Below are 17,646 nucleotides of genomic sequence, written 5' to 3'. Positions count from 1 at the left end.
AAAAAAAAGGAAAAAAAAAAGAGGAATTAAATATGCCACATGCAGTGACTTCCCTGTATCAAGCATACTTCAACAACAGATCCATGGCCTCACTGAGGAAGGCACTGCCTCCAGTCGTATAGATCACTACTCATCCACACTGTTTAAAAACATCCTGTGCAATGTTAGTCCATGTCCACCCATAAATTCTATTTTAAACTTTCATTATGTTTCTGACAAACATCATCAAACATGAGCATTTCCACACATGAAGACCAGAAAGAGGACTGTATATGAAATCACCTATCACATTCAGCTTGAATTTTTAAAAAATATAAAAAAATCAACATTCGTTTCAAAGCTGTCCTGCTTGTCTAGTTTCCTTCTGTTTTCTTTGGTGCATTTTTAAAACTCTACAGTGACTCTTTTCTTGGCATTCCAATTGCTAATCCCTTTTTTCCCTTCCCTTCATTGTCCCAGTTCACTATCCATCTGCTTTGTCTGTCATTGTCTGATATTTGTAGATATGGACTGACCAAATGGGCTATCCATTCAACTTCAGGTCACCGTCCAGAAAATAGGTATTCTTCATCCATTTGGTTTTTCCTGTATTGATCGTTAAGCTGGTGTCTTTTTGACTGGTCATTAATCTCAGAGATGGCATTGTAGAATTCTGGGGCTTGATGCAAAGGCAAAATACCATCTAGAAACGTGAGCATATGGAGAACTTCACTACCAACAGGGAATTGCTCCTCTGTTAAGCCTCTCCATAGGGAATTCCTCCATGACCATAATAAAATGGCATTTGTATGGATTTGTCTTTCTGTTCTATGCTTAGTTTGATTCTGGTAATCTATGTATCACTGAACAAAGTCCTGTGTCATTCAATCTATCCAGGAATCTCACATGATCTTAACATACTCAAGAATTACTTTGTTGGAAGAGAGTCTTTTAAAGCTGTATACTTTGCTCAAGTCAAGTGCCTTTTTTATAAATCAATAAACAATTAATGGGGTGTTATTTTCTTTTGACTTCAGTTAATAGTGTGCCTGTGAAGATGTGGTCTGCTGCAGAATAGTACTTGTGGCCTGCCTGTTTCTTTTTCAGGTTTTCATCGTAGATACTCTTTCTACACTTGTAGCTTATGCTGAAAACTTTTTTTTTAAAGAGAAAACAGACATGCGTTTGTGTTGTAGGGCCTGTTCAGTTACAACTACTATAATTCATTTTATAGTGTTTGTGTTTGCTGTGACTCTTCTTATGATACATATGAGATTGCGTCTAATGTTTGTTAATTGATTGTTTCTTAGAAGTTTTGTAACTACCAGAGCTATCTTTCCTCCAGTAATGTAAACAAGTTTATATTGATATAGAATGTAAAAATACATATACACATTTCATAATATACCTTGTTATATTAAGAGTTGAGGCCTTTCCCCCCCTCCAACTTAGGATCCTTGCTCACTGGAAATTATTTCTGCCCCCTAGATAATCTGATTAAGTATTCATATGTAGAATCTGAGTAGAAAAGTTTAAGTCCTGGCTCCTCCTCTCCCTCTATATTCTCTCATTTGGTGACCCCATCAAATCTCATGGGTTTAGTTATTATCTATGTGCAGATGACTTAGAGCCCCAGTATCTCTCTTGAACTCTAGTCCCTTACTACCCACTGCCTATTGGATATTTTGAACTAGATATCCCATAGGCACCTCAAATTTAACATGCCCACAAAAAACTAATTACCTTTTCCCCAAAATCTATTTTTCTTATGAACTTCCCTATTACTATAGAAGAGGGCATTATCATCCTTTTAAGCACCTACATTTATAACCTTATTATTCTCGACTCTTCATTCCAGCTCATCCCACATATCTCTAATCAGTTGCCAAATCTTGTCTCCACAATCTCTCTTATATACGTCCCCTCTTCTCCAGTCAAGCAGCCCCTGCCATAGTTCAGATCCTCAACACCTCTCACCTCCTATTTGGTCTCCCTGCCTCGAATCTCTCCCCATTCAACTCCATTCTACAAACAATGATTTCTTTAAATCTCAGGCCCTGACAATATCCCCACCTTCTACCCCACTCAATAAACTGCAGTGGCTCATTTTTACCTGCAGGATCAAACACCTACTCTTCTTGTTTGGCATTTAAAACTCTTTACCATCTGATCCTGTCCTCCCTCTCTAGTCTCCTCAAATCACTCCCCTTTTATGCACTTTATGGTCCAGCTATAGTAGCCCACTTACTGCTCCTGACACGATACGCTCCTGTCTCTATGCATGTCTCCTATTCTCTCCCTCCCATCTTGTAATTCCTAGATTTGGACTCATCTCAAAGCACCACATTCTGCAGGAGGCCTTTCTTGGTTCCCCCTTTTCCCCTTCTCATTCAAGGTTAACTGGTGTCTGCTTTGAACTTGTCTTATATGTTCTTACGTACATGTTGTCTTTTCAGTTGGAATATAAGGTCCTTGAAGTCATGGAATTTTTTCCACTTTTGTCTTTTCATCTGCAGTGCTTAGCATGGTGACTGGGATATGAAAAGCTTAATCATAAATACTTGCACATTATTCATTGATTGAAAAGTTGTAAAAAAGCTCTATTAAAAAGACTTTGAGAAAATACCTCAAGGTCATTTTTTCCCTCACATTGGTAAGCAGTATATTTTTAAAGGAATCGTTCAATTTTTCTTCTACCTCTTTTATTTGACTTTTAAAATCCTTCTTGAGCTCTTCCAGGAAGGCTTTTTGGGCTTGAGACAAGTTCATCTTCCCCTCTGCGGTTTTGGATGTGGGTATACTGACAGTGTTGTCCTCTCCTGAATTTGTGTTTTGATCTTCCCTGTCACCAAGATACTTCTCTATGGTCACTGGTTTTCTTTGTTGCTTCTTGCTCATGTTGTTAGCCTTTTTCTGGCTTTTAAAGTTGACCTCTGCTTGTGGGGCACAGGGGACCTGCTTACTGGTTTTGTGTGCTGGGGCTTCAGGTGTTGGCAGCTGGAGGCTGGAGGCGTCTGGTAGTTTACCTGGTGCTGAGCTGGAGCTGGTGGTGGTGGCTGGTCTGTGCCTGGTGTTGGTGCTTGCCTGCTCCATCACCCTGGGGCTCAGGATCTCCCGCTGGTTTGCTGAGGTGGGGCTTGCCAGGACACCTTCTGTCCTGTACTTCCCCATCAGCCACAGCAAGAGGGACCTTTCCCATTAATCCCCCTAGCCTCCCTAGCTAAAAGACGGCTGTACCTCATCTTTTTGCTGGCTCTACTATTCCAGGATTTTTCCTGGGGCAATATTCTCTGGGTTTTTCAAGGTCAATAAGGGAGGGTGAGAGCGACTTACTGCTTACTTTGCCATCTTGGCTCCCAGAAGTCTAGTAAGCAGTGTAGAGATAGAACTCCCTGGGAATATTTATGGCCACACAAATTGCCTACATTTTTTGCTTTTTTGCCTCATGTAGATTGCGGAAAGAGGCATTCCAATCTTATGCTTCTCATTCCTCTCAACCAATTACAATGCAAAAAAATCCCAAAGCACAGTCTGGAAATGGAGGTAAATAGATATTACCTTGCTTCCGTATCAATCAGACTATCTTTTTCAGCTCATTGAAAAAACAAGAGCATCACTAAGACATATGAGAGATGGGAAGTTATTTTGGGAGTTGTTACTCTTCCCTCCCCCCAATCTAGAAGAACATTTAAAGACTGTAGCATCCCTCCTGTCTCCAGCTGGCTATAAAGAATATCCTTTAAAATTTTTATTTGCATATATAAGTTTTGTGCATGTGTTTTTTTCCCTTTTCTTATCTATATCTTGAATGCTAATTTACTACATAACCACTCATTTGGAGGGATCTTTGCCATCAAATAAAGGAATGAAATAGGTGACAAAAGCTGATCAAATATCCTCCATTTAAAATTCTTTGAACTCAATGGAAATATCTTTGATTCAGCTGCATTAAGCTGCAATGGCTGCATTAAGAAGCTCTTATTTAGTTGGTAGTTACTGACATTCTCTTAAGTGCCTTTGATACAACCTGCTATGATTTTTCCAGTTATTCAGCATCTTCCCTCTTCAGATAGTTTGAAAAAAAAATCAATGTCAATGTTTTCAAAATTGTGAAATAGTGAAGAATTGAAAAGAAATAGTTCTAATGCAGAGGAAAAAGAGCTGTCTAAAGATATTGAAGTATATGCACATGGAACTCACTGACTAACTCTTAAAAAATGGATATGATAGAATGTAAGCTCCTTAAGGGAGGGGACTGATTTTAGATTTCTGTCTTTGTATCTCCAGTATTAAACACAGCACCTTGAACATATTAAGTGGTTAATAAACGTTTAGGTAATAAGAAAGAAATGCACAGAAGATGGCTTGTGAGCATTTAGAGAAGGAAGCAATGATTACTAAATGCCAGTTATCCAGAACAGGTGATGCTAGGCTGAGGCCATATAGTGCCCATGAATGGCTCAAGTTCATCTTGGAGGAAGGTTCTTGTGCATCCCCACCAAAGCTATTCTTGGCCCTGTGCAATGGGACATTTTTATCAGCGACTTGGGTGAAGGCACAGAAGGTGTGTTTGTCAAATCTGCAGATAACACAACACTTTCATGGGGAATTCATAACTGGATAATGCGAGTTCAGATCCCACAAGGCTAAAATGATGGGCTGAATAAAATAAGATGAGATTTAACAGGAACAAGTGTAAAGCTCTACACTTGGATTAAAAAAATTAGCTTCACAACTATAAGAGAGAAGAGAAGACTTAGGGCGATGTGATTGATTTCTTCAAATACTTGAAAGGCTACTACATGAAAGATGCCTAAACCTGTTCTATTTTGCTCCTGAAAAAGAACTGGAGAGAATGAGAAGAAGCTACAGAAAAGCAGAGTTATGTGTGACATAAGGAAAACCTGCTTGTTCCAAAGGGATGGTTGCTCCTTCCTACAAGTCTTCAAATTGAACAGCTTAGGGATGTGTTGGCAGGGACTGATTACAAAATCCAAGCTTGTGATTCTTTGTCTAATGAGCAAGGAGCTTGTTTTTTTTTCCCTCTCTTCCAACAAAGTAATTTTTATTGAGTATAGGCCCTCAAAAAAAAAAGCACATCAATAGCAGGATAAAGAGAAATGCTGGGATTATAGCTTGCTTCTTCCAAGGTCTGTGGGATGTAATGAACCATCATAATTTGTGGTTAAACATAAGACTTTCCAGGGGCAGCTAGGTGGCGCAGTGGATAGAGAACCAGTCCTGAAGTCAGAAGGACCTGAGTTCAAATCCGGCCTCAGACCAAACACTTGACACTTACTAGCTGTGTGACCCTGGACAAGTCACTTGACCCCAATTGCCTTGGGGAAAAAAAAAGGTTCAAGAACATAAGACTCTCCCAGCCTGTCAGAGGGTTACAACCACCAAATCATCATCATGTTCGTAGCAGTTGAGTTCCTTCAGTCATTCATAAAACGGACATCCTCCTGAGACGGGGCAGCCTTAGCCATCTTCTCTGTAACAAGGCTCCCAGCCTCCTCATTAGTGGATTTTGGTTCACCGTGGCTTTCCAGCTTTCTCTTGAGCAGTTTTAGATCTTTAGCATCCCCCTCAACTTCCTTCTCCTTTGAGATTTTTGCCCCTCCAGGATTAGTCTTCTGCCCTCCATAGTCCTCCTTAGGTGATTTTGCCTTAGCAGCGTCCCCTGGTGGTTTTTCCTCACCAGTGTTTGCTTTGGCCTCCTTACTTGGTGTATTTTGTATCCTCACATACCCTTTTTTTCCCTTTTTTTTGTTGTCTTTAGGCAGTTGGGGTTAAGTGACTTGCCCACTTGACTTGCCCAGGGTCACACAGCTAGTAATCTGGCTATGTGTCTGAGGCCAGATTTGAATTCAGTCCTCCTGACTCCAAGGCTGGTGCTCTATATACTGTGCCACCTAGCTGCCCCCTTACATACCCTCACAGACAAAAGTCCTGTGGAAATTTTAGCCTGCTTACCAAGTTCTAGCCTTTTTTGGCTATCCACCAGGGCAGTCATTTTTTTTCTGTGAAGCCCTGCTTGCCATGAAACAGGCACAGCATCGTGTCAGAAACGTGTTCCAGCTTCTCATCTATATCCAGAGTGGACCTTACAAAGTGGGACTTCCAAGGAAGTATCTCTTGTTTCTAGGATAAGGAACCTGAACTTCATTACTTCAATCAGGAACATGTTTAAAACACTGATACATTCAATCAAGGAATCTCAGCTTATTTTTGAAGAGAGAAGCAATGCTATCAGGACTTAGGTGATGTCAGATCACATTGGGCAAGACTTACCTTCTAGAAGGCACTCCAGAGGAAGGAGTTTATTAAAGATGCAAATTCCTTTAAGAATCAAAATGGCAGGACACTGTAAAGTTATCTTTAGTTAACAAACATAACACTTCTTCAGGTAAGAGCACACATTTAAATCAGACATGAATGTCATCATTAACATTTCATTACCTTGGAGACATTAGCTGTAATTCTGTTTAACCCCGCCAATGACTTCCAGCTGAAAGGTCTCCGAAGTGATCCTTCAAAACTGTCATTAACCAACTCAATAATGACAGAATAACTGGAAAACACACAAAGGAGTCTTTTACTCAAGGAAATTATAATTCCAAATAAAAAACATGAAATGAGTCTGCTGAAAATAGTATTGCTTTTCCTGACAAATGAAATAAAATGTATATTATCCAACCCTCAATTATGTTAAGATTGTCAGTGAAAGCACCAATTTTTACCGACTTTGAGTGATAATCTTTCACATTGAGGTTAACATTTACTTTCTTAGAAGAAACTAATAATATATTTTCCCCTACATAAAACAAGAGGATATGACTTCATTTAACTGTTTAGAAAATGGCACTGGCCAAAGTTAAGATAAACAATTGCTAAGCAGACCATTAACTTACCCCACCCCAACCCCCCATATAAATTAATGTTCAAATCTAAAACATGAATTTTAATACCAAAGAAGTAACTGGAACAAGGTGAAGTCATTTGGTATCTGTACCAATCAAACCAAAAAAGACAGACAACATCAACTGTCAAAGTAGAATTCCTCTGACAAAGTTTAAAATTGCTGTCAATTTCCTTGTCCTGTAATCCCAAAATGCAGCCTTTTCAAAACTGTGAACTCCAAACCTTGCATGGTAAAAAGGCGGGCCTTTTCGGTAGAGCACTGCAAAAGAAAAAGAAAACATATTATCATAAACAATTTTGCTGAGCTAATTTTTCAGGATTTATAGACTGCTTTCAAATGTAAAGTCAAAGATACTTTGTTTTCTTTCTCTCTCCATAAATCAGGGGTCAACTCGAGTATTGGTGGATTACTGACTTTGCTGATTAACTGCAACCCAGTTCTGATAGCATGGGGGGTACTGGCTGGAAGGCCTTATAGTCACAAAGACCCAGGTTGAAGGCCTACATAGTAGCTATGGGACTAGAAGCAAGTCACTGAATCTTATACTATACATTATAGAACAGGGGAGGCAGTTTCTATACTCTGCAGTCCCTGTACTAATAAAACCAAAGGGCCTAACTCTTCCTCTGCATATATAAGATTACTAATATATAATTATTAAATATATTAACAAATATATAATTATTGTTATTATACACACACACACACAGAAAAGTCAAAGTTCTATTCAAGCACTGCTCCAATGCCTCAGCCTGATATGGAGGTGACTCTGGACACTTCAGGGATATGTCTGCAGAGAATAAGGTCTGGAAAGTCCTAACTAAAGGTGGAGGGCTTTGAGCAAGGACCTGGAGACAGACTATCTGCCTGATGTATCAGGAGACAAGGGGAAGAAAGAAAAAAAAGGAGGTGAGAAAAGAGAGGGAGAGAGAGAGTGGGAGAGGGGGTACAGAGAAAGAGAGAGATCTGGAAAGTATACCTACACCTATGAAATGAAAGAGCCTTCAAGTATCAAAAACCAGCATTTTTTTATTATTTATTTTTAGTTTTCAACATTCACTTCCATAAGCTTTTGAGTTTTACATTTTCTCCCCCTCCCTCCCCAAGACGGCACGCAATCTGATATAGCCTCTATGTAAACATTCCTATTAAACGTAGTTTCACATTAGTCATAAAAACCAACATTTTCAAAAGAGCAACCCACGGAACATTAAATGTCAACTATTTATATCATTCAAACACTTTTTTGTTTTGTTGTTATTTTCTTGGATAAATAAGTAAGCAGTCAAATGTCTGTTGTATGGGAACATGCATTTTCACACTGTAATCAGTATGTTCTACTTTTTTCACCTAATATTATTTCACGTACATATTTCCAGGTAAAGCCACAGGTGCCGAGCATGTCACTTCCATATAGTATTTTTCGGTGTTAACATATCAGACTTAGCCATTCTCTTACTTTGGGGTATGTTGGTTATCTACATTTTCCCCACCATTATTAATGGTGCCACTGTAGGCATTTGTGTATAAATTAGTGAGTGCCTTAAAGTTTGCAGAGTGCTTTATGAATATTATTCCATTTGATCTTTACCATAATCCCATGAGGTAAGTACTATATTATACTCATTTTATATGTGGGGAAACCGAGGCTGAAAAAGTGTCAGTGATTTCCCCAGGGACACATAGCTGCTAGGGGTCTGAGGCAGGATTTGAAATCAGATCTTTCAGTCTTCGAAGGCAAGTACTCTACCTACTTTGCCGTACAGCTGCCAACCTTTTTTTTTTTGAGGTGTGAAGCATTACTTCCTTGAGTTACATTCCACAAGGTGGAACTACCTGGTCAAAAGCTATGAACAATCTGAGTAGTTGGTTACATACTATCAGGCTGTTTTCCAGAATGATGGAATCAATTTAAGTGGCATCAGAAATGGATAAATGGGGGCAGCTAGGTGGCGCAGTGGATAGAGCACTGGCCTTGGATTCAGGAAGACCTGAGTTCAAATCCGGCCTCAGACACATAACACTTACTAGCTGTGTGACCCTGGGCAAGTCACTTAACTCCATTGCCTAGCCAAAAAAACAACAACAAAAAAACAGAAATGGATAAATGAACCTGTTTCCCTGCATGCCACCAACATTGGGTTTTATAATTTTTATTGACTTTTGTTAGTATAATATGTCATGAAGGCAACAGGTTTTCCTGTTTTTCTTTTTTTTAAACAGTATACATTCACTTTTCCTTTGACTCTCTGGTTAACAGTATCTAGCTCTTTATCTTATGTTTCTATTCATGTTTTGAATGTAGGATTTTTATCAGTTTTGCTTGTTGCTCATCCTGTTATTCTCCTTTTGATTCAAATTTAATTTCCTTTGATGTTCAAAAGTTGTTTTTTTTTATTGGATACACTTATAATTCTTGGATACAGAGTTAAAAAAAATCAAAGACAGTGTCAGAAGGGAACTCAGAAGTCATTTAATTAAATTGCTACTCAAATTTTGAATACTTCCTACCCAAGCAGAAAAATGATTAACTCTTGGATCCCTGTGTAATTTTTTTTTAGCAGTATATGATATAAGGAATGGAATCCACTTAATTTTTATCCATATTGATATCCAACTGAATAATATTTAATTGGGAGGGGGGGCAGGCAATGGGGTTAAGTGACTTGCCCAGGGTCACACAGCTAGTAAGTGTTATGTGTCTGAGGCCAGATTTGAATTCAGGTCCTTCTGAATCCAGGGCTGGTGCTCTATCCACTGCCCCACCTAGCTGCCCCCTAAATAATATTTGATTAACAGTGATTTCTTTAAAACTTTTTTTCAAATTATTTACTAACATTCTTTTCTTTTAAAATTTTGAATTCCAAATTCTCTCCTTTCCTCCCACTCCTCTGCGCACTAAGAAGCAATATATCGATTATACATGTGAAATCATGTAAAACATATTTCCATATTAGCCATATTTCAAAAAAAAAACCCAAGAAAGGTAAGAAAGAAAATAATACTTCAATTTGCTAAACTCAGAGAGTTAATCAGTACTCTGTCTAGAGACCGATACCATCTTTTCATCACGAGTCCTGGATCACTGTATTGATCAGAGTAGCCAAGTCTTTTACAGTCGATCATCATTACAACAATACTGTTACTGTTCACAATGATCTCCCAGTTATTCTCACTTCATTTTGCATCAGTTCAAATAGGTCTTGCCATGTTTTCCTGTATCCACTCCCCTCATCATTTCTTTTTTTTTTATTTATTAATTTATTTTAATTTATCAACAATCACTTCCATAAGCTCGAGTTTCAAATTTTTCTCACCCTCCCTTCCCAAGACAGCACACACTCCAATACAGGCTATACTTATACATTCCTATTAAACACATTTTCACATTAGTGATGTTGCAAGGAAGAATTAGAACCAACAGGAGAAACCACCAAAAAGAAGAAACAAAACAAAACACAGAAGAAAAAAAATAGCAAATAGTATGCTTCGATCTGCATTCAAACTCCATAGTTCTTTCTTTGGATGTGGACAGCATTTTCCATCATGAGATCTTTGGAGATGTCTTAGATCCTTGCATTGCTGAGAAGGGCTAAGTCTATCAATGTTAGTCATCACATAACGTGGCTGTTTCTGTGTACAACATTCTCCTGGTTCTGCTCACTTCACGAAGCATCAGTCCATACAAGTCTTTCCAGGTTTTCTGAAGTCCACCCGCTCATCATTTCTTATAGCACAATAATATTCCACCACATTCATATACCACAACTTGTTCAGCCATTCCCCAATTGATGGGCATCCCCTCAATTTCCAATTCTTTGCCACCACAAAAAGAGCTGCTATATTTTTGTACATGTGGATCCTTTTCCCATTTTTACGATCTCTTTGGGGATAAGCCCCTCTCGTCATTTCTTACAGCACAATGTTCTAAATCACTATTACTTGAACAATCTAAACAGTCTGGTTGGATACTATCAGGCTGTTTTCCTTATAAGCACAATGCTTTAAATCACCAAATCACAACAGTACTCCATCACAATCATATGCCATAACTTGTTCATTCATTCCCCAACTGACGACCATTCCCTCGATTTCCAATTCTTTGCCAATACAAAAAGAGCTGCTATAAATATTTTTTGTATGTATAGGTCCTTTTAGTTTTTTTTTTATTTCTTTGGGATATAGACCTCATAGTGGTATTGCTCAGTCAAAGGTTATGCATAGTTTTACAGCCCACTGGGCAGAGTTCCAAATTATTCTCCAGATTGGCTGGACCACTTCACTACTCTATCAATAGTTCATTAATGGTCCTACTTTTTTCCTTCATCAGCTCAACATTTGTCATTTCTGATAGGTTTGAGGTAGATATCTGAGTTGTTTTAATCTGCCTTTCTCCAATCAATAGTGATTTAGAGCATTTTTACATGACTATAGATAACTTTGATTTCTTCTTCTACAAACTGCCTGTTCATATCCTGTGACCATTTAAAAATTGGGGAATAACTCTTATTTTTATAAATTTCACTCAGTTCTCCATTCAGTATATATTTGGGAAATTAGGCCTTTATCACAGAAATTTGCTGTAAAATTTTTTTGACATTACTTCATTGTCTATGATATCTTTTATCAAAATGTAGCTTTCCCGATTATCTCTTTGAATTGTCTATTTTTCCTTTTGTTTTGTCTGAGTTCATGATTGCTATGCTTGCCTTTTTTATTTCAGCTGAAACATATTAGATTCTGCTCCAGCCCTATATTTGAACTCTGTGTTTGTCTTTTTATTTCAAGTGTGTCTCTTGTAAACAACATATTGTTGGATTTTGGCTTCTAATCCAGCCAGTTATCCACTTCTGTTTTATGGGTGAACTCATCTCATTCACATTCACAGTTATGATTACTGTGTACTTCCCTCCATTCTATTTTCTTCTGTTTATTCTTCTCTGTTTTATCCTATCCCTCTTCAAAAGTCTGTTTTGCTTATGACCACTGCCTCCCTTAATCCACACTCTCTTTTGCATCCCCCTCTCCTTTCTCTTATTCCCTTTCCCTCCTATTTCTCTATTGCATAAGACAGACTTCTATATACAACTGAATGTGCAGATATATTCTTTCCTCTTTGAACCAATTCTGATGAGGGTGAGGTTCAAACACTACTTTTCCCCTTCCCCCATTTCCCTTTCCACGGTAAAAACTCTTCGTTGTACACCTCTTTTGTGTGAGAAAAATTTCCTCTTCTGCTCCTTCCTTCTCATCCCTTCCTTTCTTTGTGTGTGAGATCATTCCAACACAATCAACTCATACCCAAGCCCTCTATGTAAACTTTTTGGCCCTAATAATGATAAAATTCTTAGGAGTTTTATATATATCATCTTCCCACACAGGAATATAAACAGTTTAACTTTATTGAGCCCCATATGATTACTTTTTCATGTTTACCTTTTTATGCTTTTCTAGAGTCTTCTGTTTGAATGTCAAATTTTCTATTCAGCTCTGGTCTTTTCATCAGGAATGCTTGAAAGTCCTCAATTTCATTAAAGATTCATTCCCCCTGAAGGATTATACTCAGTTTCACTGGGTAGGTGATTCTTGGTTGTAATCCTAGCTCCTTTGCCTTCTAGAATATCACATTCCAAGTCTTCTGGTCCTTTAATGTTGAAGCCACTACATCTGACTGTGGCTGCACAATATATGAATTGTTTCTTTCTGGCTGCTTGTAATATTTTCTCCTTGATCTGGGAACTCTGGAATTTGGATATAATATTACTGGGAATTTTCATATTGGGATATTTTTCAGAAGGTGATTTGTGGCTTCTTTCAATTTCTATTTTACCCTCTGCATCTAAGATATTGGAGCAGTTTTCCTCAATAATTTCTTGAAATATGATGTCTAGTTTCTTTTTTTTATTATAGATTTTAGGTAGTCTAAGAATTCATAAATTATTTCTCCTTGATCTCCTTTCCAGATCAGTTGTTTTTCTGATGAAATATTTCACATTTTGTTCTATTTTTTTCATTTGTTTGACTTTGTTTTATTTCATTTCTTGATGTCTCTTAAAATCATTAGCCTCCACTTGCCCAATTCTAATTTTTTTAAAAATTATTTTCTTCAGCGAGCTTTTATACTTCTTTTTCCATTTGGCGAATTCTGCTTTTAAAGGAGTTCTTTTCTTCAGTGAATTTTTGTGCCTCTTTTGCCATTAGACCAATTTTGTTATTAAAGGTGTTATTTTCTTCAGAATTTATTTTTACTAAGCTGTTAATCCTCTTTTCATAATTTTTTTGCATCACTCTCGTTTCTTTTTCCCATTTCCCCCCTTTATCATACTTATCTCTCTCTTTAACTCTTTTAGGAATTTTTTTTTTGGGGGTGAGGCAATTGGAGTTAAGTGACTTGCCCAGGGTCACATGGCTAGTAAGTGTCAAGTGTCTGGTCAGAGGCTGGATTTGAACTCAGGTCCTCCTGACTCCAGGCCTGGTGCTCTATCTACTGTGTCACTTGCTGCCCCTCTTCCAGGAATTCTTGGTGAACTTGTATCTAATTAGTATTTTTTCCCTTTGAGGCTTTGCTTGCTGCTGTTTTTATACTGTTGTCTTCTGAGTTTGTGTCTTGGTCTTCCAGCTACGAGAGTAACTTTTTCTGGTTTTTTTTGTTGTTTGCTTATTTTCCCAGCCTATTTCTTGGCTTTGAACTTTATGTTAAAGTTGGGCTCTGCTCACTTAGGGGTGGGGAAGCACTGTCCCAAGATTCAGGCTTTTGCAAGTTGCTGTTTTCAGAGCTGATTCTGGGGGTCTGCAAGTTTTTGGTGCTTCCAAAATGGCATGAGTAGGTGAGATTAGCAGTGTGATCACTGCTCTCTTGTTCCACTCTGGTGTTTACCCATGAAGGGGCCCTGTCTCCCCTGAAGCTATAAGCACTAGCACTCCTCTTGGAGGGACCTGCAAACCAGAACTGCTATAGACTATAGAGTTGCCAATCAGTGAGAGCTGCACCCAATGTTAGCAAAAGGTCTCCCATAATCCCCTTCTAACCAGTTGTCCAAACCCCTTCTTGTCTCTGGGCTGAGAGCTCCCCAGGCTGCTGCCGCTGTCACTGCTTCCATGTCTATACATTATTATTATTTTTTTTTGGCTAGGCAATGGGGTTAAGTGACTTGCCCAAGGTCACACAGCTAGTTAAGTGTTATGTGTCTGAGGCCAGATTTGAACTCAGGTCCTCCCGAATCCAGAGCCAGTGCTCTATCCACTGCGCCACCTAGTTGCCCCCATGTGTGTACATTTTGAACGGGCCTCGACGCCAGTGTCACAGACCTCTCCTACTGACCTTCTAAGTTTTCTTAGGCTAGAAAAATGCCCTACCCTGACCTTGTCAGCTCTGCTCTCTAAAATAGGATTTGAGACATTATTTTAAAGTTGTTTGGAGGGGAACGTTGAGGGAATTCAGTGTGCTGCTGCTTCTAATCCACCATCCTGATTCCACCTTTCTAGTGATTTCTTTTCGATGGCCCATTTTAATTTGTTTCTACTTACCACTCATGCAAAATGCAGTTATGTATGCAAACCAAATTTTAAAAAAACATCAAAATATTCACCTGCAATTGGTTAAAAATCATTTGCACGTAGAATATATCTGTTGCTTTTAATTAGCCATATTTTTGTTATTGAAAATAACAAAGACCTGACTATACTGGGAAATAAACTCATAGAGTTAATGATTGGTTGCTATATCTGTTACAACTTGCTTATATGACATGGTATGGCTGGGGAGTAGAGTGTTCTTGTTAACTGAAGATATACCAAATAAAAGCTTCCCTTGAGTAAATCTTGCCAACCAAATTCCAATACAGAAAAGGTGCCTGGGAACAAGTCATAAATATCCAACATCATAGCATTTTAGCACTAGACAGAACTAGTGAGTGCAACATCACTTAGCTCACATTAAAAATGTACCAATGGAGCCCAACCTGGAAGATCAGGGAAAGCCTATTCTGTAAGACTGCCTAAGTTTATTTGGCTAATTAAGAGGCAACTAGAGATTTATGTATTTATTACTAATTACTTCAACAGATACAGTAATAGCCCATAAGCACTGGAATATTTGTTCATGTGACTTTATCTGAAGATCTGGCAACATTAATTCTCAGGAAAACAGTTGAAAGGCACTTGAAAAGGCTGCCAATAAAACTCCATTCTGCACTATAGCCATTAGGAAAGCCATAATTAAAGAGACAAGATCGTATGCCTTATTTGATATGCAGTATAGAGTAAAAAGGTGCCTCCTGAATTAGGTTCCCCACTTATTCCTTTAGCCTATATATCATCCACAAAGAGGCTAGATAGCACATCTCAACATTTGCAAGTTCCTGATACATTATCTTTCTCTGTTAGCTAGAAACATTGCTTTTAAAGTTTACCAGTTGAATGACAAAACTAGAGAATGACTGACTATTGATAATGACTGACTATTGAAAAGACTAAGACATGTAAGTCACAGCACAGAGGGGTTTACTATTACAGGAGAACAGGGAAGAGAATGGGCAGTAATCCAGAGAAGGTCAATGCCACCAGTCCATCAACTACTTAAAGTTAGGCAGCTTACAGCCATCATAATTATTTGGAAAGCTGATAAACAAATCTCAAGCTAAATATGATCAATCATGTGGTGAAAAGCAAAGGCAGTCCTAGATCAGGCAGGTAATTCAAAATCCAAGCGAGAAAACAAAAAGAATAAGCCCATGAAATAAGCCCATCAAATCAGATAACCAAAAGGAGCATTTCACTACTCCAATGGAGAGAATCAAGAATTTTCAGAAGTCTCTAATATATAGCAGAACTATGTGACAGAGCTGGGAGGCTTCTCCAGAAACTTTCATGCCTTATATTTGTGTAATGTTTGAAGCATGTTCATATTAGCTATCTGACCCACACAAATAACTCTGTGAATTAAATCAGGTATTATTACCTCCATTTGACAGACAAGACACCTAAGACCTAGATAGTTACAATGACTTAGCAAAGACTCCTAAGTCTTAGCACTGTAAGAAACAGGATCCCCATTTGAAAGACTAGTCAGTGGGACGACAGACCAACAGATCTGATGTCAGAGAACCTGGGTTTGAATCCCAACTCTGCCACTTAATATCATGTGGTGAAAACCTTGGGCGAGTCATAATCTCCTTGGGCCTCAGTTTTCTCATGTGTTAAAATAAAGGGGATGGACTATATGGTGTCTAAAATCTCTTCTAGCTCCACATCTCTGACTTCATCACCCTATAAGTACAGAGGGGTTAAGAGGTTTGCACAAGATTAGATGAAGCACAGAACAGAAAAAGAGGATACATGTGAAGATTTAAGGTTTACAGAGAACTTTTCAAACAATAATTCTGTGTGATCTTCAGGGTAACTATTATTTTACAAAGGTGGAAATGGAGTCTTGGAGAGTTTAAAGGGTCTTGCTCCAAGACATAGTTAGTACCTGTCAGACCCGGGTCTACAATATGGGGCTCTAGAGCACAAGTCCTGAGCTCTTTGCTCCAGTGCACATTGCTTCTTTTATCCTTCTTGCTCTCTTTCCCTCCCTCCATCTCCTATCCAGGCAAATTCAGATAATGCCATCTATTTCTTAGCCAACCCAGGGAAATGGAGTGGTGGGAGAAGGGCTGTCTATGCTTGTAGATTACAGGTAAGCAAATTCCCTATGGTTTTAGTGTGTGATGATTATTTGGTAAGAAGTTCTTTCTTATAAAAGCCAACCCAAAGGTACTTACAGAAATCTGTTCCATACTTGAGTCCCACTTTGGGCACCCATCCCTTACTTCGGAAGTAGTGGTATGCCATGTATGTTGTTCTGAATGTGGGCTGAACTAGATGAAAGGCTTCCCAGAGTTTTAATACTGTTAAAGGCTCCTAAGGTCATAAGAAAGAATATTAACATAATTTTCCCATAATGCTAACAACTGAATATTCTTAAGTGTTCTATAATATGCTACTGACTGTTTATAAAAATGCCATAGTTGTTTAAAAAAAGGCTCATAAGAACAAAAAGTTTACCTAAAAATGCATACATAGTTAAAATTAGGTTATTAGAGATCAGACAGAATCAACAAAACGCTATATTACTTCATTTTCAGTTTTGTACTCGTTTATTCATTCAAACTCTCAGTAAGGGCCTACAATGTACAATGCTCTGTACACTTCTGGTTCAATAGTTTTAGAAAATATGTACAATCAGTAAGTGGTTTTACTACCAAACAGAAACTCTGCCTCAACAAAACTAATACAAATAAATATACAGTGCCTGGCACATATTAGGTGCTTAAGAAATGTTTATTGAATTGAAATATATCAAGCATAATATTGTTGACAATTTGCAACACTCTCATTATAAACTCCAACATTAAGCATCATGAAAGTTTGCTGAAATATTGCTACAATTAGGACGTTGTTGAACAGGACTAAATGCTTTTTTTCTATTTAATGCAGTATTTTCAGTGAACCAACTACTTATAGTACTCAGGATAAGCCTGTTATATCTAAATTTGCTTTGCGGTTCACTTGGTTTATGATTTAGATCTTAACTCTAATACTAGAAGTATGCATCAATTGGAAGGCACAAATGTACATTTGTGTACTACTATTTTAATTTTTAAAAAGATTCATAAAGGGGCAGCTAGGTGGCGCAGTGGATAGAGCACTGGCCTTGGAGTCAGAAGGAGCTGAGTTCAAATCCAGCTTCAGACCAAACA

At 38.1% G+C, this 17,646-nt stretch overlaps 1 protein-coding gene across 3 annotated transcripts in view; it reads right to left on the bottom strand.

Moving 5' to 3' along the window:
- The window catches only part of TSEN2 (tRNA splicing endonuclease subunit 2), a 42,749-nt gene that overhangs the window by 2,930 nt on the left and 22,173 nt on the right, over positions 1 to 17,646 (bottom strand). For 2 of the 3 annotated variants that reach the window (XM_020981080.2, XM_078152211.1), the window contains exons 8-10: positions 16,669 to 16,807; positions 7,126 to 7,162; positions 6,442 to 6,553 (exon numbers count right to left, since the gene is read on the bottom strand). In XM_020981080.2, the coding sequence (XP_020836739.1) occupies positions 6,442 to 6,553; positions 7,126 to 7,162; positions 16,669 to 16,807 (288 nt within the window). Of the gene's footprint in view, positions 1 to 6,441; positions 6,554 to 6,950; positions 7,163 to 16,668; positions 16,808 to 17,646 lie in introns of those variants that run through there. The other variant, XR_013485819.1, reaches the window with a different exon arrangement.

Source organism: Phascolarctos cinereus, unplaced genomic scaffold, assembly GCF_003287225.1.
Source record: "Phascolarctos cinereus isolate Bilbo 61053 unplaced genomic scaffold, phaCin_HiC Scaffold_4;HRSCAF=312, whole genome shotgun sequence".
Lineage (NCBI taxonomy): Eukaryota > Metazoa > Chordata > Mammalia > Diprotodontia > Phascolarctidae > Phascolarctos > Phascolarctos cinereus.
This window is presented reverse-complemented; position numbering and strand designations above follow the sequence as displayed.